This window comes from Salvelinus alpinus, chromosome 1 (genome assembly GCF_045679555.1).
Source record: "Salvelinus alpinus chromosome 1, SLU_Salpinus.1, whole genome shotgun sequence".
In the NCBI taxonomy this organism is placed as follows: domain Eukaryota; kingdom Metazoa; phylum Chordata; class Actinopteri; order Salmoniformes; family Salmonidae; genus Salvelinus; species Salvelinus alpinus.
Genome location: NC_092086.1, coordinates 89,424,732 through 89,452,610, shown reverse-complemented (window position 1 = coordinate 89,452,610; position 27,879 = coordinate 89,424,732). Strand labels below are relative to the sequence as shown.

General features: G+C 44.8%; 1 protein-coding gene across 3 annotated transcripts; it reads right to left on the bottom strand.

Annotated features, from left to right (window-relative positions):
• Window positions 1-28: 28 nt before the first annotated feature.
• LOC139533441 (E3 ubiquitin-protein ligase Siah2) lies at window positions 29-27,790 on the bottom strand. Of its 3 annotated transcripts, XM_071331478.1 has the most exons (3): window positions 27,259-27,790; window positions 1,903-2,482; window positions 29-1,624 (listed from the first exon to the last, which is right to left on the bottom strand). In XM_071331478.1, exons 1-2 carry the CDS (start codon window positions 27,664-27,666, stop codon window positions 1,931-1,933), a joined length of 960 nt encoding a protein of 319 aa, XP_071187579.1. In that variant the 5' UTR covers window positions 27,667-27,790; the 3' UTR covers window positions 29-1,624; window positions 1,903-1,930. The 3 variants fall into 3 exon arrangements, with proteins under 3 accessions (XP_071187579.1, XP_071187571.1, XP_071187585.1); XM_071331470.1 differs by having other exon boundaries at window positions 29-2,482; XM_071331484.1 differs by lacking the exons at window positions 29-1,624; window positions 27,259-27,790 and adding an exon at window positions 16,976-17,287 and having other exon boundaries at window positions 1,794-2,482.
• Window positions 27,791-27,879: the final 89 nt, after the last annotated feature.

Here is a 27,879-nt window from a genome sequence, read left to right as displayed (position 1 = left end):
CTTAAAGTTAAAAAGGTGTTTGCGCAAATAGAACTTACAATTTATTCATTTTTTTTTCATTACAAACTGGACCTCTCTCACATGTAAAGGACCACCAAAAGAGTAACTATCTGAATAACTCATTTTTGACCAAAATGTAAGATAGAATCTTACAGTCCCAAGGTCCGGTCTTTCATTCAGGGATTTAAATGAAAAATGACCATACAAAAAAGGCGTGGGACTTCATTGTTAGCAAACAAGCTAACCTTCAATCAGTCAGGGTATAAACAACAGAACTTGTGACTTTGGAGAAGTACCGTAACATGCTTTTGTTGTTTGAGAATGTAAATATTCAACTTAAGTTTGTTTTACTTTTGTTGTTTGTATTGTCATACAGAATCCATGTGAATAACTAGGCACTAGGGTTTTACCAAACAGTGGTTATGACAGGTTTCATACCATCATTATGATGGCATTATGTAACCTTTATGATACGTTATGATGAGCGCCTATGACCAAAACATCTAATCTTTCTTTATTCTACATGCTGGACAGATATGCTTACAATCAGGATCAATCGCCTGAGTGTACAAAACATTAGGAACACCTGCTCTTTCCATGACAGACTGACCAGGTGAAATCTGATGATCCATTATTGATGTTACCTGTTAAATCCACTTCAAATCAGTGTAGATGAAGGGGAGATGGGTTAGCGAATGATTTTTAAGTCTTGAGACAATTGAGATAAGGATTGTGTATATGTATGCCATTCCGAGGATGAATGGTCAAGACAAAATACTTAAGTGTCTTTGAACAGGGTTTGGTAGTAGGTGCCAGGCGCACCGGTCTGAGTGTGTCAAGAACTGCAACACCGCTGGGGTTTTCATGCTTAACAGTTTCCCTTCTGCATCAAATGCATGGTCCACCATCCAAAGGACATCCAGCCAACTTGACAACTGTGGGAAGTATTGGAGTCAACATCGGCCAGCATCCATGTGGAATACTTTCGACACCTTGTAGAGTCCATGCCGCAACAAATTGAGGCTGTTCGGAGAGCAAAAGGGAGTGCAACTCAATACTAGGAAGGTGTTCCTAATGTTTCGTACACTCAGTGTATATTATACACACAACCTCTCAGTTACAGTGTCACCATCTTCATTTCATAGACACTCTGGACATAACATAGGCTTGTTTTAATAAGCATGACATACTTATGGAAATGGTTGCGTTTTGCAGCTTACTGTTTTGAACAGTAAGGAGTTGGTTAGTAGTCTGTGTAATCCTTTAGCAGAGCATGAGCAACCCCACAGCTCACACTAACCCAGACTGGGAGGCAGCGCATTGGTCACCATCAGGCCCCGACTCTGCCCACATGCGTCTCTGAAGCCCCGATTTGTCCACTGTCCAATTGACTGAAACTTGATTCGCTGTGAGGATTAGAAAGCTGCATCTGCAGGGGCCACTGGCTGTTGAAGTGGAGCTTCTCTGAATCTGCAGGGTGGAAGCAGATTGACGGACCGCCCCTTCTTACCCTGGGCAGTGCCCTCCTTGCCTGGCACCGGTTGGCTGGGCAGAAGAGGTGGTGGGGGTGAGCGGAGTGGGAGCAGTTGAGGGATGTGGGGTCCTGGGAGCAAGGCAAACTCACCTGGGCACAGGTAGGGAATCAATCATTACAAGCCCACCACATGTAAGCTACTGTACACTGTCTCCAGCACACACAATGAGAGAACAGGCACACACCTTGAAACTACGCTACAGGCCAGTTTCCATTCAAGCATTATGGGGAGCCAACAAGCCTCAAGCAGCAACACACACACACATATATCCTCTCGATCTCCTACCCGTCCTCTCACACACAAAACCTCTACTGCATCACACAGCAGTCAGTAACTGTACACTGGTTTGTGTGTAACTTCTACGCACGGGTGTGTGTGTTTCCAATCTGAGCAGCTCAGCACATGGAGATGGTGACGTTGATCCCCAGGTTGCCGTTGTCAGCAAACAGGTGAGCGATGGACGTGTCAAACACCAAACAGTCGCTGTTCATGATGGCAGCTGCCACGCCGTCGTGGATGGAGCGGGGCGTGGCCTCCCAGGTGAGGCGCCGCCGGTTCCCGTTGAGCTCCAGGCGGTAGGCGAAGTTCTCGGCCTGCTTCCTTGTTCCGATGAGCAGCACCACGGCGAAGAACTGCTGGTGGCCCTCGTACTTCTCCTGCTTCTCCAGGACCAGCATGAAGTGGTGGCCGAAGCAGGACTGCATCATGACCCAGTCCACAGCCCCCGGCAGGTTGATGTCTGTGGCCAGGAAGACGATGTCCTCTCCCTGCAGGGTGGTGATGGACTTGTGGGCGTGCATCAGGTGGGGCATGACGGCCTCCAGGGAGCCCTGCCACTTACAAGAAGCTCCGGGGCACGGGCATGTGTAGGGACGGAACTCACACACTTCCTCGTGTTCAGGCTTCTCACTGTGGTGGAGGGACAACAGGCAGCCAGCTGATGCGTACTGGAGGGGGGAGAGCGAGAGAGAGAATGACAATCGTTTACAATTTGGTTTTAGGTAGGTTGATTGATAACCTATTCTTGTTTATGACAATAAGCTTGAAGTGGAGTTGAATGAGCCAAAGATGGGAGAGGAAAGATGGAATGGGAGAGGGAAAAGAAAAGAGATGACAAAAGGAGATGGGGGGAAAAGAGGAAATGAAGGAATGATGTTGGTGGAGAGGGAACGCAAGAGGAACAAATTGAGAGAAAAAAAATGTGGGGGAGGAGAGAGAAAAGAGAGGCAGGGAAAGAGTGCAAGAGAGAGGGAACAAAGACATGGAGGAGGGAGGGGGTGTGAGGGAGAGCATGTGAAGAGTAGATAAAATAGAGGAGGGTAGGGAGTGGGGGGAGGAGAAGAACATGATCAAGATAAATGTTCATCAAAAGACCCATGAGATTATAATATCACCAATTACCATTCACGAGACATTACTGTCCAACCAATGTCATGCATAGAAAACTAAGGCTACACAGATGAGGGAGACAAGGTTGAGTGTAAATGCCAGCTGTGAAAGTGTCAGGGTACGAGAGTGTGATGTGTACGTGTGTGGTGTGCGTGTTTGACGACGAAGCGGCTGCCTATAGATGTTTATGTGTGCATGCTTATGAGCTGGTGTGAGGCATGCATGCTCTTTAAAGGAGGAGAGGCTCAGGTCAATCAAGAAGAGATGAATTGCATGGCTCCAGTACAGGGCTTTCTTCTTGATCATCTTCGACAGGGAATACCAATGAAGGTCATACTGGTATGCTCTCCCTCCCTCTCCTCCTCATACGGCTGCTTAATCTAGTTGAACAGCAGCAGCACCTCTCTAGACAAACCCTCTGGCACTACTACAGCTTCCAAACACATCAACGGAGATGTTAGGCAGGACAAATCTTAGAAGATTCGATGGTAATGAAACAATGTATGAAAACAATGCAATACAAGGCCATTCAACTAAATGAGACACATGACATCGTTAGCAGGGATGTTTTTAAAAGAAATGCACATACTGAATCAGCAGATAACAGTAAAGATAGAGTGTAGCAGGAGAGGAGAGACAGTATGTGAAGACATGTCATGTGCGTAGATCCTCCATTTCTGGGAGTGCTGGGGAGGTATTGAATGACTGGAGTAATAAGTGGATTATCTAATGAAAGGTGCATAGAGGGGGCGGATTTGGCTGTTTGGCCTTGATAAGGCTGGAGAGAGAGGGCTTCTGCTGAACTAGAGCTGGACTCACGTCCTGAAGGGCTACAAACACAAGGACAGGAGATCCATTTGATGTCATTAAGGTGGATAACCTGGGATAGATAGACAACCTATTGTCTATGATGGAAAGCTTGAATTTGAATTTCCTTCAGGAAGGAATTGAAGCAAATGTCACAATATACCCACTCAGTTCTGTTAGATCAGTCATTACTCCAAGCAAGGTAGGAAGGAAGAAAGGATGCATTTTTCTAAGCATTCCTATGTGCTGTGTCCTCCTTTTAACCTGGGGTTGAAAGGATGGGAGCGTGTGAAGGAGGGGGACCGAGGGAGGATGTGGGGTGACATGGTGTGAGATATGCTTGTGTTTTGGCCCCAGTTAACCAGGGTTGTGGTCAATTCAGAATTGAAAATGACTCAAATTCCAATTAAATTATTGGATTTACATTTTAAATAGTAAACATGAATTAAAAGGAAATAGAATGCAATGAAATTCAAAGGCCTCTTCTATATTAGGTGTAATCTATATAAATATACATCTTGTACATAAAACATGTCGTTATACACATGCATATAAAATATGGTTGACATTTTCCAGAATGCATTAGTAACCCTCAAATTATAATTGGCTATTCTAAGCACTAAGGTTAAAAGAGTATGAACATTGTTTCCATAGAAAAGTGATATATTCTTTGGTATCTGGAAGTGTGTCAGATACAATGAAAATCTCATGTTCTATGACAGAGTGGAATTTCTTTGAATTGCACTGAATTAAATTCTACTTCATGAACCTCAAATTCTACATCCTGTGGGGTGTGGCCAATCAAGTCAAATTTCAACTCATGAGTTGAATGGGAGTCAATTCAAAATTCTGAATTGAGCACAACCCTGCAGTTAACTGGCCTAGGGGGCAAGTTTTAATATTTGCCCCATTAAATATTCATCTATGTGGCAGATTAGAGGCTTCCCACTTGGTGTGATCGAACATAGCTATTGGACCCACTGGACCATTTGAGAGAATAGAAGCATGACCGTCAAACCGTGCGTTATAAATAGGGTAGCTGGGTAGTAAAACCATCAGGGGCCAGACACACACAACTGCAACTGTTTGGGTTAGAAAATGTTGGTTAAAATCAAATACTGATTCCCCTGTCCATTAAACATTTCCCAATTATTAACCTAACAATCTGGTTAAACGTCATTCCATTCGGATTTTCAAATGGGACAGTCACGCAGTCACGCAAATTCCTCTGTATCCTTTTTCATTCTCTCCCAGACCAAATATTTGTATAGAAGTCAGTCTGTTTCACTGGTTGAGTCCCTGGGGGAAGCTGATCCTCTTATCCACCTTTATTAATGAGTGATTGACAGGATTTGTTGCCGTAATCCTGTTGGCAGGCCGTCTGTGATAAAGCTCGCTCCCTCCTCTCCCCTCCTTGATGTGGGGTGTGTGTGCTAGGGGGTTGGGAGGGAGAAGGGGTAAATGAGGACCTCTGGTAGAGTGCCCCAATGTTGCCAATGAATTTAATTTAAATGAATGAAAAACCTTGTCCATCAAAATTGGTCACATTTCCTCAGAGCCACCAAAACATTAACACTCGCTAAACAACTAAGCAGCGCTCACTTTACATCTCATAGGATGTAGCATGTCCCTGCTCCATTTGGATCAAACCCCTTTGTTCTCCTCGTCATCTCTGAATACAATAACAGTGATTGTACACTGTGTCCTACCTCCATCTACTCCTTCTCCAGTGTGTGTGTGTGTGTGTGTGTGTGTGTGTGTGTCGGACCGGTCATAGCCCGGCCTCTCTCTGTGGGGTGCTACAGAGTCTCAGGGTTTTCATGTCAACTGCACTTCTCTACACTATCAATGACGTAGTGCACACACACACACACAACCCCCTCGAAACTTATTCACCCACACAATTTTAAAAAATCAATTTAGCTCTCTAAACCAGGGAGTGAAAAACCAACTGGTTTGTTGGCAATCCCTTGACATTAACAAAAGCTGGTAAATTTGCCCAGTGGCAGTAAACGCTATTTTCTTCCTCCTCTCCCTCGTGCTTATTTTAATTAAACCTAATCTAGCCCGGGCCTGGGCTCTGGAGGCCTGCTAAAATCCTAACTAAAGCATTATCTTTCTAGTACTGGCTGGCTTGGGATGGGGCTGCATGGTGGGGGCGATATGGCGGAGGCTGGGGGATAGGGCTAGCAATAGGGATGGGACTGGTGCTGGGCAGATCGAGATGGGGCTGAGGCGGTGGGCTGAGGCTGGGTCTGGGGAGATGGGGATGGAGATAGGTCTACAAGGGTACGTGGGCTGGAACGGAGGCAGGGGGCAAGGTCTAGAACGGGGTTTCCCCAACTGGCGGGTGGTTGTATTTAAAAAAGAAAAAGGCCTGCGACTGAATCTAGTTGATGATCCCTGGTCTAGAGAGATGGGGCTGGGTTCCTGCCAGGAAACGGGCCAAACCTTTGAAGAGGCACAAAGGTCAGCCCAGCCACTGGCTGCTGAATTAATGAACTTCCACATTTAAGTTGCAAATCATGTGCAGTGAGCTTGGCCAGCGAGGGGAGTCTGACTGGAGCTGCTGGTGAACGTTTCCTAGACTTATGTGTTCACGTTGAATCAAAACAGAAGTTCGATAAACCGCCTTGGCTTGTATCCCTCTGCTTTGACATTCTTAAATGTACATATATTTTCTAAAATTCTGTATGCTTCTTTGTTGGTCTTTGATGACAGCTTTTGACTTGAGGGTATTTCCATCGAAAAGGAACCATGAGGACCAACATGAAGTTCAAAGGAGCGTGTCGAAAAGCTAAAAGTTAATAGTTTTGGGGAGATTAAGGCATAGATAACATTTTCAACCATTTCCCATCTTAAAATTTAGGCATAATTAAAGGCTTTGATTTCTGGATAAACAGATGTAAAAAGGGTCTTGGAAAACATCTGCCAGAAAAAGTCTTAAAAAGGTATCAGAAATACATCAAAAACACAATAATGTTGACGTAAAGACCCCTGCCAACTAACATCAACACATATTTCGTTTTGGAAAAGCTGTTTACCTTCTATTAGTTAATGAAATACTCTGCCTTGTCTCAGGATGGTAAGTTGGTGGTTGAAGATATCCCTCTAGTGGTGTGGGTGCTGTTCTTTGGCAAAGTGGGTGGGGTTATATCCTGCCTGTTTGGCCCTGTCCGGGGGTATCATCGGATGGGGCCACAGTGTCTCCTGACCCCTCCTGTCTCAGCCTCCAGTATTTATGCTGCAGTAGTTTATGTGTCGGGGGGGCTAGGGTCAGTCTGTTATATTTTGAGTATTTCTCCTGTCTTATCAAATCAAATTTTATTTGTCACATACACATGGTTAGCAGATGTTAATGCGAGTGTAGCGAAATGCTTGTGCTTCTAGTTCCGACAATGCAGTAATAACCAACGAGTAATCTAACCTAACAATTCCACAACTACTACCTTATACACACAAGTGTAAAGGGATAAAGAATATGTACATAAAGATATATGAATGAGTGATGGTACAGAACGGCATAGGCAAGATGCAGTAGATGGTATAGAGAACAGTATATACATATGAGATGAGTAATGTAGGGTATATAAACAAAGTGGCATAGTTTAAAGTGGCTAGTGATACATGTATTACATAAAGATGGCAAGATGCAGTAGATGATATAGAGTACAGTATATACATATACATATGAGATGAGTAATGTAGGGTATGTAAACATTATATTAAGCGGCATTGTTTAAAGTGGCCAGTGATACATTTTTACATAAATTTCCATCAATTCCCATTATTAAAGTGGCTGGAGTTGAGTCAGTATGTTGGCAGCAGCCACTAAATGTTAGTGGTGGCTGTTTAACAGTCTGATGGCCTTGAGATAGAAGCTGTTTTCCAGTCTCTCGGTCCCTGCTTTGATGCACCTGTACTGACCTCGCCTTCTGGATGATAGCGGGGTGAACAGGCAGTGGCTCGGGTGGTTGTTGTCCTTGATGATCTTTATGGCCTTCCTGTGACATCGGGTGGTGTAGGTGTCCTGGAGGGCAGGTAGTTTGCCCCCAGTGATGCGTTGTGCAGACCTCACTACCCTCTGGAGAGCCTTACGGTTGTGGGCGGAGTAGTTGCAGTACCAGGCGGTGATACAGCCCGACAGGATGCTCTCGATTGTGCATCTGTAGAAGTTTGTGAGTGCTTTTGGTGACAAGCCAAATTTCTTCAGCCTCCTGAGGTTGAAGAGGCGCTGCTGCGCCTTCTTCACAACGCCGTCTGTGTGGGTCGACCAATTCAGTTTGTCCGTGATGTGTACGCCGAGGAACTTAAAACGTACTACCCTCTCCACTACTGTCCCGTCGATGTGGATAGGGGGGTGCTCCCTCTGCTGTTTCCTGAAGTCCACAATCCTCTCCTTTGTTTTGTTTTGTTGACGTTGAGTGTGAGGTTATTTTCCTGACACCACACTCCGTGGGCCCTCACCTCCTCCCTGTAGGCCGTCTCATCGTTGTTGGTAATCAAGCCTACCACTGTAGTGTCGTCCACAAACTTGATGATTGAGTTGGAGGCGTGCATGGCCACGGAGTCGTGGGCGAACAGGGAGTACAGGAGAGGGCTGAGAACGCACCCTTGTGGGGCCCCAGTGTTGAGGATCAGCGGGGTGGAGATGTTGTTACCTACCCTCACCACCTGGGGGCGGCCCGTCAGGAAGTCCAGTACCCAGTTGCACAGGGCGGGGTCGAGACCCAAGGTCTCGAGCTTGATGACGAGTTTGGAGGGTACTATGGTGTTAAATGCTGAGCTGTAGTCGATGAACAGCATTCTCACATAGGTATTCCTCTTGTCCAGATGGGTTAGGGCAGTGTGCAGTGTGGTTGCGATTGCGTCGTCTGTGGACCTATTGGGTCGGTAAGCAAATTGGAGTGGGTCTAGGGTGTCAGGTAGGGTGGAGGTGATATGGTCCTTGACTAGTCTCTCAAAGCACTTCATGATGACGGAAGTGAGTGCTACGGGGCGGTAGTTGTTTAGCTCAGTTACCTTAGCTTTCTTGGGAACAGGAGCAATGGTGGCCCTCTTGAAGCATGTGGGAACAGCATACGGGGATAAGGATTGATTGAATATGTCCGTAAACACACCAGCCAGCTGGTCCGAGGACGCGGCTGGGAATGCTGTCTGGGCCTGCAGCCTTGCGAGGGTTAACACGTTTAAATGTTTTACTCACCTCGGCTGCAGTGAAGAGCCCGCAGGTTTTGGTAGCGGGCCGTGTCAGTGGCACTGTATTGTCCTCAAAGCGAGCAAAGAAGTTGTTTAGTCTGTCTGGGAGCAAGACATCCTGGTCCGCGACGGGGCTGGTTTTCTTTTTGTAATCCGTGATTGACTGCAGACCCTGCCACATACCTCTTGTGTCTGAGCTGTTAAATTGCGACTCTACTTTGTCTCTATACTGGCACTTAGCTTGTTTGATTGCCTTGCAGAGGAAATAGCTACACTGTTTGTATTCGGTCATGTTTCCGGTCACCTTGCCCTGGTTAAAAGCAGTGGTTCGCGCTTTCAGTTTCGCGCGAATGCTGCCATCAATCCACGGTTTCTGGTTTGGGAATGTTTTAATCGTTGCAGTGGGTATAACGTCTCCGATGCACTTTCTAATGAACTCGCTCACAGAATCAGCGTATTCGTCAATGTTGTTGTTGGACGCAATGCGGAACATATCCCAATCCACATCATCGAAGCAGTCTTGAAGCGTGGAATCAGATTGGTCGGACCAGCGTTGAACAGACCTGAGCGCGGGAGCTTCTTGTTTTAGTTTCTGTTTGTAGGCTGGAAGCAACAAAATTGAGTCGTGGTCAGCTTTTCCGAAAGGAGGGCGGGGGAGGGCCTTCTATGCGTCGCGGAAGTTAGAATAACAATGATCCAGGGTTTTACCAGCCCTGGATCGCTGTCCCGTGTGAATTTAAGTATGCTCTCTCTAATTCTCTCTTTCTTTCTTTCTCTCTCTCTCTCGGAGGACCTGAGCCCTAGGACCATACCTCAGGACTACCTGGCATGATGACTCCTTGTTGTCCCCAGTCCACCTGGCCGTGCTGCTGCTCCAGTTTCAACTGTTCTGCCTATGGAACCCTGACCTGTTCACTGTGATTACGATTATTTGACCATGCTGGTCATTTATGAACATTTGAACATCTTGGCCATGTTCTGTTATAATCTCCACCCGGCACAGCCAGAAGAGGACTGGCCACCCCTCATAGCCTGGTTCCTCTAGGTTTCTTCCTAGCCACTGTGCTTCTACACCTGCGCTGTTTGGGGTTTTAGGCTGGGTTTCTGTACAGCACTTTGATATATCAGCTGATGTAAGAAGGGCTATGTAAATACATTTGATATATTGCCTTGTAATTCCATTAACAAAACCCACCACATATCTTTAAGATATTTTCTAATCTCTCTACCTCATGAGGGAGGATAATGAAAGTTCACAGAATTAACAAGTAATGGTTGTCCTGCCAATAAATTGGTGATTCTACTGATATACATTGTTTATTAAGTGATTAAAACTTGTAATTCCGTTACCAATTTACCAACAAAATAAATATCACTAACGCCATTACTGCAACTGAATTGGCTGCAATGGGAAATCATAAGACACAAACCCACTGTTGGGCCACCTTCTACCGTCCTTTCACTGGCATACTGTTATGGTCAGCTCATAACTGTTTTCTTTGTCTTTGTTGGTTAAACCAAAAGTGTTAAAACAGTCAGTCTCGACAACCCTTCTCTCTCGCCCCTCTCTGCCTCTCTCTCCAGTTAAATGTCACCTCTCCCAGTTCTTACTGACACCTACCCATGAGCCCCCTCTTTCCATTTACTGTAACCAGCATCCTCACCCACTGAGCACCGACCGACCGACACTGGAAGTCCATGGCCATTGAAAAGTAGTTGAAATTTGGTCAGTCTACCCTGGCCTTGATGTTAATGGATTGTAACAAATCTGAACCTATCATAGACGAATGTTTCACAAGTTTGGATATCACAGTACAGTTAAGTGAGTAGAGCACAGTACTGAGTACAGTACAGCAACTTACTGTACAGTGAGTAGAGCACAGTAGAGTAAAGTAAAATACAATAAAGTAAAGTAAGGTACAGTTGTACTGTACTCTGTGTTCTGCAATTGTCCAATTATGTCCAATTATGCATTTCTGTGTAGTACACATCAGGGACCCATGATTTAATTCCGTTAGCAGGTGTAAATCCACTTCACTTACCATAGTTCAATAGCCAAAATATATTTTTTCAAACTCAAAGTGCCATGTCATAGCAGACACCGTATTCTTTCTGCAGACATCTTTGAATCTTAAGTCGAAGCAGATATTTTGGAAACCACGGTCGCATATAAAACTGAAGGGAGATTCCGTTACCAAAGTTTACATTTGCAAAGTTCAAACACAAAATCAATTTTTTCAAATGTTTCAGTGTAAACTGTTAAGTAGTCCTTGTGCATAGAGTTGTATGGTTTGTTAAACTTTGAAATCAATGGTGTTTTTTTGGAATACATTTTAAAGTGAAAAAACAGAGTCCATGATTCTCTCTCTTAAATTCTGTCCAACACAGCCAACCTCAATTATAAGCTGGTCAGCAATCAATTAACAAATGACATGAAACCATCTCAAATTTGAGAAGATGAATAAAAACACCCAGTTGTGTGACCATTAACTGTGAGGGCATTGCTAGAAAATTAATTTACTGACAACCTCCTGAAGCAGCAGTAAAACACTGCCAACCCCACCTCAATTCAGCTGAGAGACCCAGCTTCTCTCCCACCACTACCTCTTGAGATGACCAACTCAAAGTACGCAAACTACCTCACTGGCTGTGCAGGAGTGGAACGGTCAGGCCTGTTCTAACAGTTACAAGTTGTTAGCTACACTGAATTATTGAACAGCTTCTCAGACTAAGACAACATTCGCCTGGGCAACTTCCTCACTGCTTTGCCGGGCTGGGTTGGTATCGACTGACTGGATGAGGCACTTTGGAAGCACTCCTTATGAGGTAGAGAGTGTCTTGTCCTCCCTCCAGGATGTGTTCCATCAGGCCTGTGAAGTTGCAGACTCATCAGTCCTGCTAAGTGGCTACTCTTCACAAGCCAGCAGGGCTTGCTGGGAGACCTGGTCCAGAGACTACAAGGTACCTGGGTTAATGGGCCTCAGACTAACCTGATGGAAGACTTTACAGGTCAGTCAATTAGAGAGTCTGGGATCACAGCCCTGGAGTAGTGTACATTCGTGCAATTTTAATCGTTGTGCTTAAAAACAGAACTATAAACTAGAGGTTGACCGATTATGATTTTTCAACGCCGATAACGATTATTGGAGTACCAAAAAAAGACGATATTGATTAAATCAGCCAATTGATTGATTGATATATTTGTAATAATGACAATTACAACAATACTGAATGAACACTCATTTTAACTTAATATAATACATAAATAAAATCAATTTAGTCTCACATAAATAATGAAACGTTCAATTTGGTTTAAATAATGCAAAAACAAAAGTGCAATATGTGCCATGTAAAACAGCTAACGTTTCAGTTCCTTGTTCAGAACATGAGAACATATGAAGCTGGTGGTTCCTTTTAACATGAGTCTTCAATATTCCCAGTTAAGAAGTTTTAAGTTGTAGTTTTTATAGGAATTATAGGACTATTTCTCTCTATATCATTTGTATTTCATATACCTTTGACTATTGGATGTTCTTATAGGCACTATAGTATTGCCAGCCTAATCTCGGGAGTTGATAGGCTTCAAGTCATAAACAGCGCTGTGCTTTAAGCATTGCAAAGAGCTGCTGGCAAATGCAGGAAAGTGCTGTTTGAATGAATGCTTATGAGCCTGCTACTACCTACCACCGCTCAGTCAGACTGCTCTATCAAATCATAGACTTAATTATAATATAATAAACACACAGAAATACGAGCCGTAGGTCATTAATATGGTCAAATCCGGAAACTATCATTTCGAAAACAAAACGTTTATTCTTTCAGTGAAATACGGAATCGTTCCGTATTTTATTGAACGGGTTGCAACCCTAAGTCTAAATATTGCTATTACATTGCACAACCTTCAATGTTCTGTCATAATTATGTAAAATTCTGGCAAATTATTTACAGTCTTTGTCAGGAAGAAATGGTCTTCACACAGTTCACAACGAGCCAGGCGGCCCAAACTGCTGCATATACCCTGACTCTGCTGGCACTGAACGCAAGAGAACACAATTTCCCTCGTTAATATTGCCTGCTAAGATGAAACTTTTAACTAAATATGCAGGTTTTAAAAAAATATACTGTGCATTGATTTTAAGAAAGGCATTGATGTTTATGGTTAGGTTCATTGGTGCTACGATTGTGCTTTTTTCACGAATGCGCTTTGTTAAATCATCCTCCGTTTGGCGTAGTAGGCTGCGATTCGATTATAAATTAACAGACACCGCATTGATTATATGCAACGCAGGACAAGCTAGTTAAACTAGTAATATCATCAATCATGTGTAGTTAACTAATGATTATGTTAAGATTGATTGTTTTTTTATAAAGGTAAGTTTAATGCTAGCTAGCAACTTACCTTGGCTCCTTGCTGCACTCGCGTAATAGGTGGTCAGCCTGCCACGCAGTCTCATCGTGGATTGTAATGTAATCGGCGTCCAAAAATACAGATTACCAATTGTTATGAAAACTTGAAATCGGCCCTGCCGATTAAAATCGGTCGACCTCGACTATAAACGGAACGATTTATTTCATATTGACGTTGACAGAGCAGATTGGAGAAAATGAGATGGGTGTGAGATGGTTGTACAGATACTGTAAATGTGTGTGTGTTGTCTAGGCAGATTCCCTGAGACAGAGCCCTGGGGAGGAGTGATGGTGGTGCTGAGGGGACTTAACTCCTTGGAGCCTGACTGCATCATTAACCGCCAGACTCAGAACACAAACCCTGCTAGCTAGTCTCCATCCTGCAGCTCTCTCTCTTCTCCACGGATGGTTGGAATGTCCCACGAGACAGAGAGAGGGAGGGTAAATAATGATCAAAAGGGAGAGAGAAGATGGATGAAGTAAGCAAAAAAAGGAGATGGAGAGTGGCGAGATCAAGAGAAGTGTGAGGAGGGTGGCGAGCTCAAGAGAAGTGTGAGGAGGGTGGCGAGCTCAAGAGAAGTGTGAGGAGGGTGGCGAGATCAAGAGAATAGCAAAGTGGATGTAGACGTTCCCTAAAAAGAAAAATCCCACTGAGCAAATTTCAGGTCTACTGAGCGCAAACTTGAACGTTGTGAAAATTCTGTACAACTTCCAGTGCGTGTTTACTGTGAACACTGAGGCTATACCCGCTTTAAGTTAGTTTTAACAGTGGCCAAGTAGGCTACTGTGGCTATTTGATCATAATGTAGGCTTAATAGAGTGGTCTACCATCATCAACGGAGAAAATGCATCCCAAATGGAAATAGCTTACAGTAGCAGCCAAAGTGTGGTGTTTATTGTAGGCCTACATTCCATGAGACGTTTGAACAAAACCATTCAGAGCTTGACATGAACCTGTTTATCTACTTGTCCTTCAGACAAGGTGAGTGAAAATGTTGTTTAATGCAAGAAACCACTTTACAAAATAAAATGCATTAGTATTCCCATACCATTATTATATAGAATCAGACAAATGATGCTACCCTCTACCTATTTAGCTTACTCAAGTCCATCTCAAAATACAACACGGCCCCTTTACCTGACTTGATTTTCAAAGATAGAAATGTACACGTTTTGTGCTCTTGTAGGAAGCAATCAGTACAAATGATCTATAACTGGGCTAATATCTCACACGTGACTACATGCAGCTCTCGCTTTGATCTCAAAACAAGCACATCTACTCATGACTGCTCATGCTGTAAACACAGTCCAGTTCAAAGTAAATGGCACAGATTAATATATGGCAATGGTCCATTAGCATAGGCCTACTGCAGCTCTGATTGGTTATCCTGCACCGGTCTGTGTAGAATCCTACTCCGATGCATTCTGCCTACAACAAAATATCTTGCATATTTAGTTTTGCATACTCAGTCTTGCATAGTTTGTTTTGTTTTGGTATGTTGCATTTAAAGTGGATAATATTGCGCTGATTGATCACAATTCCCACAGTAAAAGGAAATGTTGATAGTGTTAACTTCTTTACGCTAGGGGTCAGATTTTATTTTTATTTTTATTTATTTTTATTTTTTTAATAACGTTCCCAAGGTAAACGGACTATTTCTCAGGTCCTGATCGTAGAATATGCATATAATTTACAGATTAGGATAGAAAACACTCCAAAGTTTCCAAAACTGTTAATATTGTCTGTGAGTATAACAAAACTGATTCTGCAGGCGAAAACCTGAGGAAATCTAACCCGGAAGTGATTTCTTTTATTTTTTTATCTGTGTTTCCTTGCCCGTCTTTTTTCCATTTAAAGTACCAACATTCCATTCTTCCATCCTTTTCCAATGGCTTCCTCAGGCTGTGACCAGGCTTTAGACATAGTTTCAGGCTTTTATTTTGAAAAATGAGCAAGATTTTTCAAAACTAGTCAGGTGTCCTTTGATTAGTTCCTGCGCGCGAGAGGGGTAGCTCTCCATTTTCTTTCTCTCTTTTATTGAATAGGTTACGGTCCGGTTGAAATATTATCGATTATGATTGTTAAAAACAACCTGAGGATTGATTATAAAAAACATTTGACATGTTTCTACAAACATTACGGATACTTTTTGGAATTTTCGTCGAACGGAACGAGGCTTTGGTTTTCTGAACATAACGCGCAACCCAAATGGCGTTTTTTTGTTATAAAAGTAATATTTATCGAACAAAAATAACATTTATTGTGTAACTGGGAGTCTCGTGAGTGCAAACATCCGAAGGTTATCAAAGGTAAGCGATTAATTTTATTGCTTTTGACTTTCGTGACCAAGCTAATTTGGGGCTAGCTGTTCTAGCACTGATTGAAACACTCACAAAAGCTTGGATTGCTTTCGCTGCAAAGCATATTTTCAAAATCTGACACGATAGGTGGATTAACAACAAGCTAAGCTGTGTTTTGGTATATTTCACTTGTGATTGCATGATTATAAATATTTTTAGTAATATTTTGCGCCCTGCAATTCAGCGGTTGTTTAGGAAAATGATCCCGCTAAAGGGATCCGTAGCGCAGAGAGGTTAACTAACATGGAAAACTCTAGAAAGTTGAGTGAAGTTCAAGCTCATGTTTCTCTGCGGAAGCTGGAATTTCTTCTGCGCGCAGCTTCGAGGAAACATTGGATGTAGAGGTAGACAGAGGGAAAAACAGAGGGAAAGGAAAAAACAATGGTGAACTGTAGAAGAAAAGCAAGAAGCTGGTGAGGAATAGAAAGAGAGCAGGTGTGGTCCTCTCCTGTAGTTCCAGTGAGAGGCAGTGACCTCATGGTTCTCTGCCTGGGAAGCGTGATGAGGTCATAATGACAGACTACTGAACAGAGTACCCAGAGGCTCATGTGTCCCGAACAGTCATCCAGCTGCCAGACCAGGGGTGTTTGATTACCCTCTTGCCCAGGGAATGTGTCACAGAGGGTCGTCTGCATCCTCTCCATCTCCCCCCACCCCTCCAACCCCAGCCATTACACCCACCACCTCCTCTCCATTCCTCTGCCCACACTAGGATCAATAGCAATCTGGCTAAAAGTTTGGGATAAGATTGGCCGGCAGTGAGAGACTGTCTAGTAATTGGGTTAGAGGCATCAAATTTCCCGGATTGAACACCACACGTTCCATTACCTGTTCTTCTTATCCAATTGTTTTTCCTTCAGTCACACTCTTTCCCTGGCTGCAATAGCAGGCTTCAACATGAGATATAGCAACATTGTTTTGATGCCATGGTGAGAGGAGAGCGCTTCTAATTTTAGTACAAGACTTTCCTTCATCTGCTGCTAAATATTCAACATCATGCAAAACAGAGGCAAGAATTTCATCAAACGAGTTACATTGTGGTGGTAAAAACGGCTCTGGGCATAACAACCCTCACACCAGCAGCAAGACCCCCAATGACAAGCATCACACAAACTCTTCAAAAGAATACAGAACCCTCTGAGGGGATAGACACCTAAAAGACGGGGTTTATAAATTATTAATTGCTCTTTTAGCAGTATCTAGCTGATCTAAAGTGTCGTGTAAAAATACTAGGTTTAAACTGTCTGAAAGGTTGCCGAGTAAATGAAGGTACTCACCTTGCTCCCCTGTTGAGGATTGGTGCGGCAGATGGGTCGAGTCGTGCCCCCCACCGCAACCCTGACTTCTGACCCCAGCCCAGCCCCTGCCGTGACCCCCGTGCTGACCCCGTGATGGCGGTGCCACCCCAGGAGGCAGCGCCACTGAGCCATCTCCCTCAGGAGAGGCAGGCAGGATGCAGGGCACAGCATGACGCGTGAGAATGGACACACACACACCCTGTCTGACACACTATCCCTCAACCAATTTCACGCACCACTGAGTCTTTACTATACCCCCCCACGAGACCTATCAATGGCCGTGCTCTTCCTTCACAAGCGGATCCAATCCAAATCTCAATTCCTGTATACCAAAGTCCTGCTGAATTCACAGTCTCAAGTAGTTTAGGGGCTAAATCCCTTCTGCACTCTAAGGATAGAATACCTCTCCGGCTCAACCATAAGCCAGGTAAGAGAGATGAGGAGGCTCCACAACTGGCCTGCTGGCTACATAAAGCAATCTGAGTATCAGTCCCCAAAGCACACTGCTGTAATGTAACGGCAGCCTGAGGTATAAGGAGAGCTGCCTGCCTAACTGACTGCTCTAATGGTGCAGTAACGGCTGAAAATACACAAAGTCCCTAATATCGGTTTCACACAGTCAATGGTATGCATGTCTCTCTAAGTGTGAATGAATGGGTGTGTGTCTGTCCGGTCCACAGTCACACTAAGTTACCTCTAGCACTAATCCTGCCACCACCCAAGCTCAGCTCACATTTATTGTGCCTCTGACTGAACACACTGAAATCAGCCCACTGTTTCTCTCCCGCCAGGCAGCCTAAACAAAGCCACGAGGAGCTCCGAACCTCTCTGCTGTGGAGGAATTCAGCCGCTTCTCTTCTCTCTCACACAAACAGTCTGATGCTCAGCACACAGCAGCATAGAGCCCAGCTGACTAGCTACCTCACCGTCCGTCCTCTACCCAGAGAGAACATTCAGTACCGCCATTGTATGACTTCAGCCAGACTCAGGCATGTGCTGTATCAGCCACACAGCTAAACACTAGCAAGCATCTCTAGAGAAGATGAACAGACCAATGGACATGGAGGGTAACAGCTGTCTCTCACTCGTTCCAGCGCTCCCCCTTTCCTGCTCCCTCCCTTCCTGGCGGTCTCCTGCAGCAGTCAAATGCAAACAACTCTCAATGACAGCTCCACCTCGATGGCTTACCGAGCTAAACACACGACCAACAGCAGAATAGTGGCTGTCACACACAGCAAAAGCTCCTACTGAATCACCTGAAGCTGGACACAGGAATGACTGCATAACACACACACACTCTGCTGCGCTCTCCTTTCAGCTCAGCGCGGTGACAGACAAGGTTCCGCGCAAAAACATTCCCCCATCGAACAACTGCAGCACACACACGAATGGAGGAGGCGGGGAGACAGACTGCCTGTGTGTGTGTGTGTCTGGGGGGGGGAGGGCACTGTATTCGTCACAGCAGCATCCCTCCCTCTGCATATTAGGATACATCCTCAGTGTAAATCAGTTTATACTCCAGAGTTTGTTTACTGGATTTCCATTGAATGTTCTATATGTTGACTATGTGTCTATTCAGTTTGTACATTGTCTATGTCAACAACCCCCTGGCCTTCCTCTCCCATGTTTTTCTTTGTCCCTCTCTTTTTCCCTCTGCCCCTGTAGGACAGACTGTTCGGACTCCAGAGCAGACTCACCATCCTCTGGCCTTTTTCTTGCAGATTGTGTGTGTATGTGTATGTGTGTGTATGTGTGTGTGTGTGTGGGGGGGGGAGCTGGTTTCATTGATTCTGGCAGGTAGCTGATCGAAGAGCAGCTGGCCTTGGCCGACTGACTTTCCATTTCCCCAGCATCGTTTCCATGGTGTCCCCCCTATCCAAGGCCAGCCTCTAATACCTCCCTCAATGGGATGTGGATGAGAAGCCAGAGGTACATGTATGCGTGTACACTTGTGTCTGGAGGCTAGGACACACCTCAGTCTAAAAACAAGACAACAGATTCAGCAGCAGGTCCTGCCAGAGGAGAGAAGTTCTGCTAATGCAATGCCTTCAGAACACCCACCACCGCCAAGTTTATAAACAAGCGGTATGGCAGTAGGCACACATACATAGTGTGTGCAAACGCACACACTCATAAAGACACCGAAATGCATATGGATAGATGTGCAGACACAGACAACCACACGACACCCCTACATAAGCTGCATAGCTAACTGTCAGCATCCCTGCAGTGTACAGTCGTGGCCAAAAGTTGAGAATGACACAAATATTACTTTGCACAAAGTCTGCTGCCTCAGTTTGTATGATGGCAATTTGTATATACTCCAGAATGTTATGAAGAGTGATCAGATGAATTGCAAAAAGTTCCACTGCATTTCAGCCATGCCACAAAAGTACCAGCTGACATCATGTCAGTGATTCTCTCATTAACACAGGTGTGAGTGTTGACAAGGACAAGGCTGGAGATCACTCTGTCATGCTGATTGAAGCTTCCAGTCTGTTATTCGAAATCAAAAGGAAGGTGGTGCTTGGAATATTGTTCTTCCTCTGTCAACCATGGTTACCTACAAGGAAACACGTGCCGTCATCATTGCTTTGCACAAAAAGGGCTTCATAGGCAAGGATATTGCTGCCAGTAAGATTGCACATAAATCAACCATTTATCAGATCATCAAGAACTTCAAGGAGAACGGTTCAATTGTTGTGAAGAAGGCTTCAGTGCGCCCAAGAAAGTCCAGCGAGCGCCAGGACCGTCTCCTAAAATTGATTCAGCTGCGGTATCGGGGCACCACCAGTACAGAGCTTGCTCAGGAATGGCAGCAGGCAGGTGTGAGTGCATCTGCACACACAGTGAGGCGAAGACTTTTGGAGGATGGCCTGGTGTCAAGAAGGGCAGCAAAGAAGCCACTTCTCTCCAGGAAAAACATCAGGGACAGACTGATATTCTGGTACAGGTACAGGGATTGGACTGCTGAGAACTGGGGTAAAGTCATTTTCTCTGATGAATCCCTTTTCCGATTGTTTGGGGCATCCAGAAAAAAGGTTGTCTGGAGAAGACAAGGTGAGCGCTACCATCAGTCCTGTCATCAGTAAAGCATCCTGAGACCATTCATGTGTGGGGTTGTTTCTCAGTCAAGGGAGTGGGCTCACTCAAAATGTTGCCTAAGAGCACAGCCATGAATAAAGAATGGTACCAACACATTCTCTGAGAGCAACTTCTCCCAACCATCCAGGAACAGTTTGGTGACGAACAATGCCTTTTCCAGCATGATGGAGCACCTTGCCATAAGGCAAAAGTGATAACTAAGTGGCTCGGGGAACAAAACATCGATATTTTGAGTCCATGGCCAGGAAACTCCCCAGACCTTAATCCCATTGAGAACTTGTGGTCAATCCTCAAGAGGCGGGTGGACAAACAAAAACCCACAAATTCTGACAAACTCCAAGCATTGATTATGCAAGAATGGGCTGCCATCAGTCAGGATGTGGCCCAGAAGTTAATTGACAGCATGCCAGGGCAGATTGCAGAGGTCTTGAAAAAGAAGGGTCAACACTGCAAATATTGACTCTTTGCATCAACTTCATGTAATTGTCAATAAAATCTACTATACTTCAGTATTCCATAGTAACATCTGACAAAAATATCTAAAGACATTGAAGCAGCAAACTTTGTGGAAATCAATATTTGTGTCATTCTCAAAACTTTTGGCCACGACTGTACATGGCTGAATATGTATAGTGTTAGCTGTGGGTGACAGTATCAGGTGAGGTTACAATTAGGGAAAGGGAGATACCTAGTCAGTTGTACAACTGAATGCCTTCGACTGAAATGTGTCTTCCCCATTTAACCCAACCCCTCTGAATCAGACAGCTGGAGTCATGTGTGATGTAATGAGGCACACGCATGCACACACACACACAAACCCATACACTGCAGTGCAACATGGACAAGTGCCATGGACAAGGACAAACAGGATGCCTCTGAAGCCAAAAAGGACCAGGAGCCTCCATTACTGCCAAATAATGGATGATTAAAGAGTGAGAGCAAAGGGAAGGAGATGGGGAGCAAGACTAGAACAGGAAGGGAAAGTACTCCCTGTATATTAGCTTCATCCTTCTGGATTTTATTTCTCCTGTTACTATTTCTATCATTTTTCTTTCACTCCGCATTGCTGGAAGGGCTCGTGAGCAAGCATTTCACGGTCAAGTCTACTCCTGCTGTATTTGACACGTGTGACAAATAACATTTAATTTGAAAGAGAGAATGAGGCCTTTTGCCAGGCCGTCATTGTAAATAAGAATTTGTTCTTAACTGACTTGCCTAGTTAAATAAAAGGTTAAATCAATAAATTATAAATGAGTAGGAGTGATAGTGAATGAGGAAATAACAAGAAAAAGCATGAGAGGAAGAGAATGACGAGTGAGAAAAGGCATGATTAAAAGACCGACATCGTGCAGAGACAGACGGGTGATCAGTGTTCTTTAAATCACCAGGCAATTCAATTAAGTGCTGACGGGTGAGGGTTTATGGTGCAGTCAGGTGTGACCATCACTCTGGCCTGGCTGAGGTGAAGGACTCCTCACACAGGAGAGAGGGAGGAGGAGTAGAGATAAGGGGAAGGAGAGGAGAAAGGAAGAGTAGAGGACAGACACACTGATGATCTGGTCACTGATTCAGCAGTATAATAGAAAGGGACCGATGTGGTGGTAGCTGGGCTAGGAGCTCATAAAGCAGATAAATCAGGTTCTTTTGTTTTCATGATGACATTCATTCAAGTACATCTCACCCCCACTGAGCCCAGGCTGCTAATACAGCATGATGAAAACACGTTCCAGTCAATAAATTCCATTCAGGGGCTTGGTGAACACACACAGCAACCATACACACCCTATCGCAGTCGATCGCAATCAACCGGTTGATCTCCAAGGCATTTCTAGTCGCCAAACATCTGTAAAAAACCCAACGATAAAGCCTTGAGTTCCACTCAAAAAATAATAATTATCGCGCAGTTGGCGGTAGGGTGCACCCGATTCAGTCCTGCGTGTTCTGATTTTTGAACCATTTCATGTGTCTGAAGGTACAAACTCTGCCTTCCCGGCGGGCCCGGAGAACAAATCAAGTGCACTACTGTTCTCTCCCACCGCTGAGACTGACCATCAGATGCAGGCACTATCAGCCCAGTAAAATAAAAAATAAAAAGCAAATGATTTGAATATATGCTCACTCAGCTGTGCCTCATAAGTAATACGACTGATCGATTGCCAGTGTGATCAAATAGCCTACCAAAAAATGGTCAGGACAATAATGCATTGGCAGGGCAATTCAAGCAAAGCCAATATGCGGTGATAATGTATTGGGCCTATAGCCTACTCCACAAACCTCATTGCTACAGTAATGTTTTTAATAGCTTCATGTGGCATAGGATTACATTTTTTAAGTCATGTTTAAAAAAAATCTGAGCGGAAGATCTCGGTTTGTATTTTGATTCAGAAAGTGATCTTGACTCAGAAACGGTTGGTGACCACTACCGTACCACATACATCAGTAGAATGAGTTATTGAGATGGAATGGTATTTTTCAGACATACAAGACAGTTCTATACATTTATGGAAGGGAAAGCATATTACACTACTGGAACAATCAATACTACACAGGCAGGCAGGTGGAGATGTTATCATATGGCTCCGGCTAGAGACTCTCCCCTCAGCTATAACCACAAGACCGCAACACAGAAGCACATGTGTCAATCACAACGCTGACACACACACACAGGAGAGCAACACTTCAGAGGGGATGGGGTTGGATTGGCAACCTGCCAGCGTTTGTGTGGAAACACACACACACACACACACACACACACACCAACTGGAGACATGAGGAAATGTATTTGTGGATAGGATGATATTTTCAGGTTGACTGAGTGTGAAAATTTGCTGATGGCTTTGAGAAGGAGAGCCGAGGAGATGCAGGGGAAGACTGACGAGGAGAGAGGAGAGCCGAGGAGATAGAATGCCCCAGAGTCTGCTCACGATCCTCTTCATTAAATCACACACTTAACAAGACCGCAGTAGTGAGATCCAGACAGCTAATGCTGGTTTAATCAAATCCCCATTAGAAACCCCCATGGTGAGACATCACATCAGCTGTAATAGCTAGTAGAGGTCGGATATACTGACTCGCAGGGTCTACTACATCCTCCCTGCATTATAAACTCACATTTTATTGGCAATTCCATTTCATCTCCATATGATGTCGATCATTTTAAATTGATGGTCAAAAAATTGTTTTAAACACTGCAGTTCCGTTTCCCTACATTAGATAGTGGCACTACAGACATGTTGCTGTACAGAGCAGTTGATACATTCACTGAAAAACAACCACAACAAACATTGCGCCGTCCTACTTCCTAACACCTTCCTTGACATCCCAACAAATGCAAACAAATAAATAATGAATAAAGGTAACGCAAAAGTATGCAACCAACTCAAAAGACTGCTAATACAAAAACATCCAAAGTAAGGAAGCAGCGCTCACACTAATACTGTAAAACAGACCAAATGAACAGCCATTCCATCCACACCACAACTGAGCTGAACTACCATCTGTCATACATCAGCCCTGCTCTCTCTCTAACACACACACACGCCTCAGCAGGCGTCCTGCTTTATCGACTAACCACGCCACAACTTTAACCACACACAGACACACACAGACTGCATGTTTCCTCCCAGCAGAGGTCTCAGCTCGGAGGCAGAGGAGTATGCAAAGCAGATGTCACATTGCCTGCTTCTAAAAATAACATTGGGCCATAGAGGCAGAACTGAAGTGAGGAATCACATGCTCGGGAGTGACGCACCAGGCCAGCACAGCACCACCGGCCATGCAACCGCAAGGGGGATGCTGTAGGGTGGAAGGACCAGACATAGTTAGCATTTCATAAATAGTAAATCAATACAGACCTGACACATCCAATTCAAATCTCTACTTGGGATAACCAATCATGAAATAAGAGGAAGACGATTCTTGACCTGCTAACAGTTTTGCTGCTCCTAAAAAGAGAATGTCCCAACACCCGCACCCTGAAATCGAGCTTTAAGCTTAAGGTTTTTTATTGAGTGGAAATGCCAAATATCCTGAGTGGAATTAACCATGTGCGAGTTCCTCTCCATTCAAGTGTTTATTCAGTCGTCAACTCATTTCCTGAAAATGAGTAACCAGAATCCCCTAAGAGGATTTTGTTTTCTTCGATAAACAGGAAATAGTGCATCTTTCCTGCTAAGACAATTGTCTCATGGTGTGTGTGTGTGTGTGTGTGTGTCTGTTCACATGGCCCAATGCCTGATTTCGACAAAAGCTGCAAGGGCACATGGGTCACCCTGCAATCAGCGCAACGGTGAAATTAACCAGAGGCAGCAGGCTAGGCATTCTCACTCCCTCAGCCATATTATGGAGGGAACACACCTCAGAAAGGAGGGGAACAATGTGTGCATGTGTTTGTGTGGGAGAGAAAGTGATAGGCTAATGAGAGAGAGAGAATGAATGAGCAAGAATGTGTGTGTGTGTGTGTGTGTGTGTATGGGCTTTTGATCTGCTTCTAAGCTCAGCTGAAGTGTGAAATGTTGCTGATTTCTCATTAAAATCTCCATTATGAGAGTGGAGGGGAGTGGAGGTAAGTGTGTGTGGGAGGGAATGTGTGTGAGAGGGTTTGTGAGTAGGCCTACCTGTTGTGTGTGTGTGTGTGTGTGTAAGACAGACTATGAGACATTACTATTATGATGCATACGTGACTCCTAGTATGTATAATGATGCTTGTGTGTGTTGTTCCCCGTCTGCTGCAATCAGGCTCTGCCATTCTAAATGACTCAGATAAGGGGTGTGATTAGAGGGGTCCAAAAAGGTGTGTTTGTCTGTCCGCACCCGAGCGTCTGTTAGAATCAGCTTTCGTAGCCAACAACAAACCGTCGGGAAGGCAGTTGGCTGTGTGTGAACAACCCAAAAAAAACAGGAACCGGTCCAGAATAGACTGACTCCTACCGAAAATAAACTGTCAGCTCATGCAGGCAGGGAGGCAGGCCTGGGGCTCAGCATATCCATGTCTAATCCCATTACACAGTGTGCCGGTTGCAGGCCAACGCTGAGACCGTTACAACACTAACACCAGGAGGAGAGGACCTGGTTGGGAAAAGTCCAAAATACATCAAAAGTAGCTGCATAAAACAGAGCTCACTGAATAGAGGGAGGATCTCCAAAAAGCCAATCAGTGATGTAGCCTAAACATTCAGCTGCTCCTGAGGAAATGGGCATGCATAAAATCACCATATAACACCTCTATGTGCAGTGGAGCAGTGGGCTGCAGCTTCAGAGAAGATAAACACAGGCATTCAGAGGAAACACTACTGGAAGAACAAGAGCTGTAATGTTTGGGTCAAGGGTCTGCTTAGTCCTGTGCTGTTATCGGTCATAGTGATACCTGTCCTCAGTGGAAGTTAGAGAAGGTTAAGGGTTCTATGGTGTTGGTACTACTGAGAGATGAGGGCTGAAGATGGTTCGGCTGACTACTGAGGCAGGGCTGGGAAGGACAAGGAAGGACATGGCAGGGCTTCATATAGCTTTCAAATGTTCGTCTCTGCAGGCCTGGGTCCTGCAGAGTCCTTAGCACCCCGACGAAAACACTTGAGGACATATGGATGGATATACAGGCAGGTATTAAATACCAAATGACTGACCTTAGTCTCTTTATCCCCGCTTCTCTCCGACACAGCCTTTAGCCTCAGCCAGAGAGTGAGAAGATGAAGCAGGGATCATCTTTCAAAGGATTGTAGCACCACAGAGCGCTGATACATCTTTAATGCGGCCGCATTGCAATCCCAGCACCATTAAGAGGCAGGAGCAGCTACTGCCCTGGCTGACAGAGCGGGAATACATGTGTTTCACACTACCATGAAGTCGAGCGACGGGTTGACTGAGTGGATCCAAGCAAGCATGAATGAGAGTAGTGAGAGCCAATTTAATTGTACACATTAAGCCTCCTCTGCTCCATTTTGAATGTCGGAATCCAAAGGGATTCATGACCCTGGGACATTGAGGGAATTATTTTACGCTGGCCCAGTTTGAACCGGGCAAAAGCCTGTCATGTCATCAGGCGAAAGCGGGGAGGGAGGAGAGCCATTCTCAAATCAAACAGTAAGGCATCCTTTTGTCAACAAGGCAGCATGGTGCATCACCCAGAAGCTCTTTTCCATTAAATACATTTAGAATTTTCAAACTAGTTCTCACTGGGAAGGCAGATAAAGCATATTTATCAAAAGCAATTCTCTTTTGCATGGGAAAACACAGAATCTTAAATTACTACACATCCTTAATTATGTCACTTTTGTTTTGAACTGACTTCGCAGTTGAACAGAGGGGCACCTGGCTCACGCCCGGGGGACAGCCTGGTTCCAAATCGAATGCAATCATCGTTCAGCCGGTGCAAGACACACCTACACAGGCGTCCGGGCAAGGTTTAATCGAACCCCCTCATTGAGCAGTTAAGAGTGATGATATCAGCACCATCTCAGCAGGTCCAATGAAAGGGTGTGAACTACAAACTGAACCTCTTGATTTGTAAAGGTCATTTGATCAGTCATAACTGTGTGAATGATTGAGCAGATTTACAGAATGTACTGTTGATGATTCACAAAGACAATGACAACACATCTGGTCCTTATGACAACACCAGATACTTTATCTGACAATGTTAGTTCAGACAAGGGCTTCTTGTTATTTGCCAGGCCAGCATTCTTCAATGTTGTGGTCCATTCAATTCTGGTCTTCTCTGACAATTACATGACAAGTGACTAACCATGACGGCAACACAGTATAGATCATAACTACCTACTTCCCAGTAGTAAAAAAAAAAGAAGCAGAGATGCAATAGTAACCCCTGCGTGGCATCAACGTCCAAACCTTCAATTCGAATACACTTTGTTTGCTTTAGACTCATTTAAAGTAACGTTATCCAAGTACAATACACTGGAAGATATCTGATGGGAAGGATGAGACAGTATGGAGATTTACAAACCTGGACCTTGTATCATCATCCGAACTCGTTTTGATCTAGCTACCTGAGAGCACGAGGGACTCGCACACACACTTGTGAAAGTGACTGCGAGCTCTCTTTTAGCTGTCAATCTAGTTATTACCTGGCAGTAAGTACAACAAGCTAGTTAAAATCAGATATCTGCGTATTTCGGATTCAATGGATCTCTGTATTTTCTTACCTTACAAGGAAACGGTAGAGTAGAGGCAACTTTTTCCATAGCCAAGTTCCTGATACTCGGGGTGAGAGGGCCTCGACAAGTTGGACAACAACTCAGCTTTTGACGACATTGGTTGCAAACTAGATGCCCGGCCTGGCATTGCAGAATCGGTGGCAGAACGTAGTCAAAACAAACCGGGCACTCAAACAAGGCTGTAAGTTCAGCAGATTGTCCAGGTAGTGCTGCTGAGGGCAAGGAAACAACAGCGGCAGGTAGAGCCGAGACAGACCCGGCCACAGCTCCTACTCCGGCGGCCGCGACTGCAGCTGCGGCGGCCGCAGCTCCTCCCGAACCTCCGTGCTTTCCTCCTCCTGCTTTCCCGGCACCGAGTCCTCCGCCCCCGCCGCCCGCAGAGGACGGGTGGCTCATAGCGATTAGTTCAGTTCTTTAGGATAAACCCAGCGCGAAGTTTGAAGCCCAGAACACTGTTTACGCACTCCTCGGCGTGGCAGACTCCTCTCCAAGAAATCTACAAGCCCCCGGGGACAGAACATGGCGGCCTGTGTTTGACAGAAAGCAAGTAGTCCATTGGAGAAGATGGTTTGGACTGACAGCTTCTGCGCCAATTAGAAAGTGAGCCTG

Excerpts from the sequence above, each read along its gene's own strand:
- LOC139533441 (XM_071331470.1), bottom strand. The coding sequence starts at position 27,666 with ATGAGCCACCCGTCCTCTGCGGGCGGCGGGGGCGGAGGACTCGGTGCC. Across the intron at positions 2,483-27,258 it reads CTCTACCGTTTCCTTGTAAG|TACGCATCAGCTGGCTGCCT; the intron begins GTAAGAAAATAC and ends TCCCCCCTCCAG.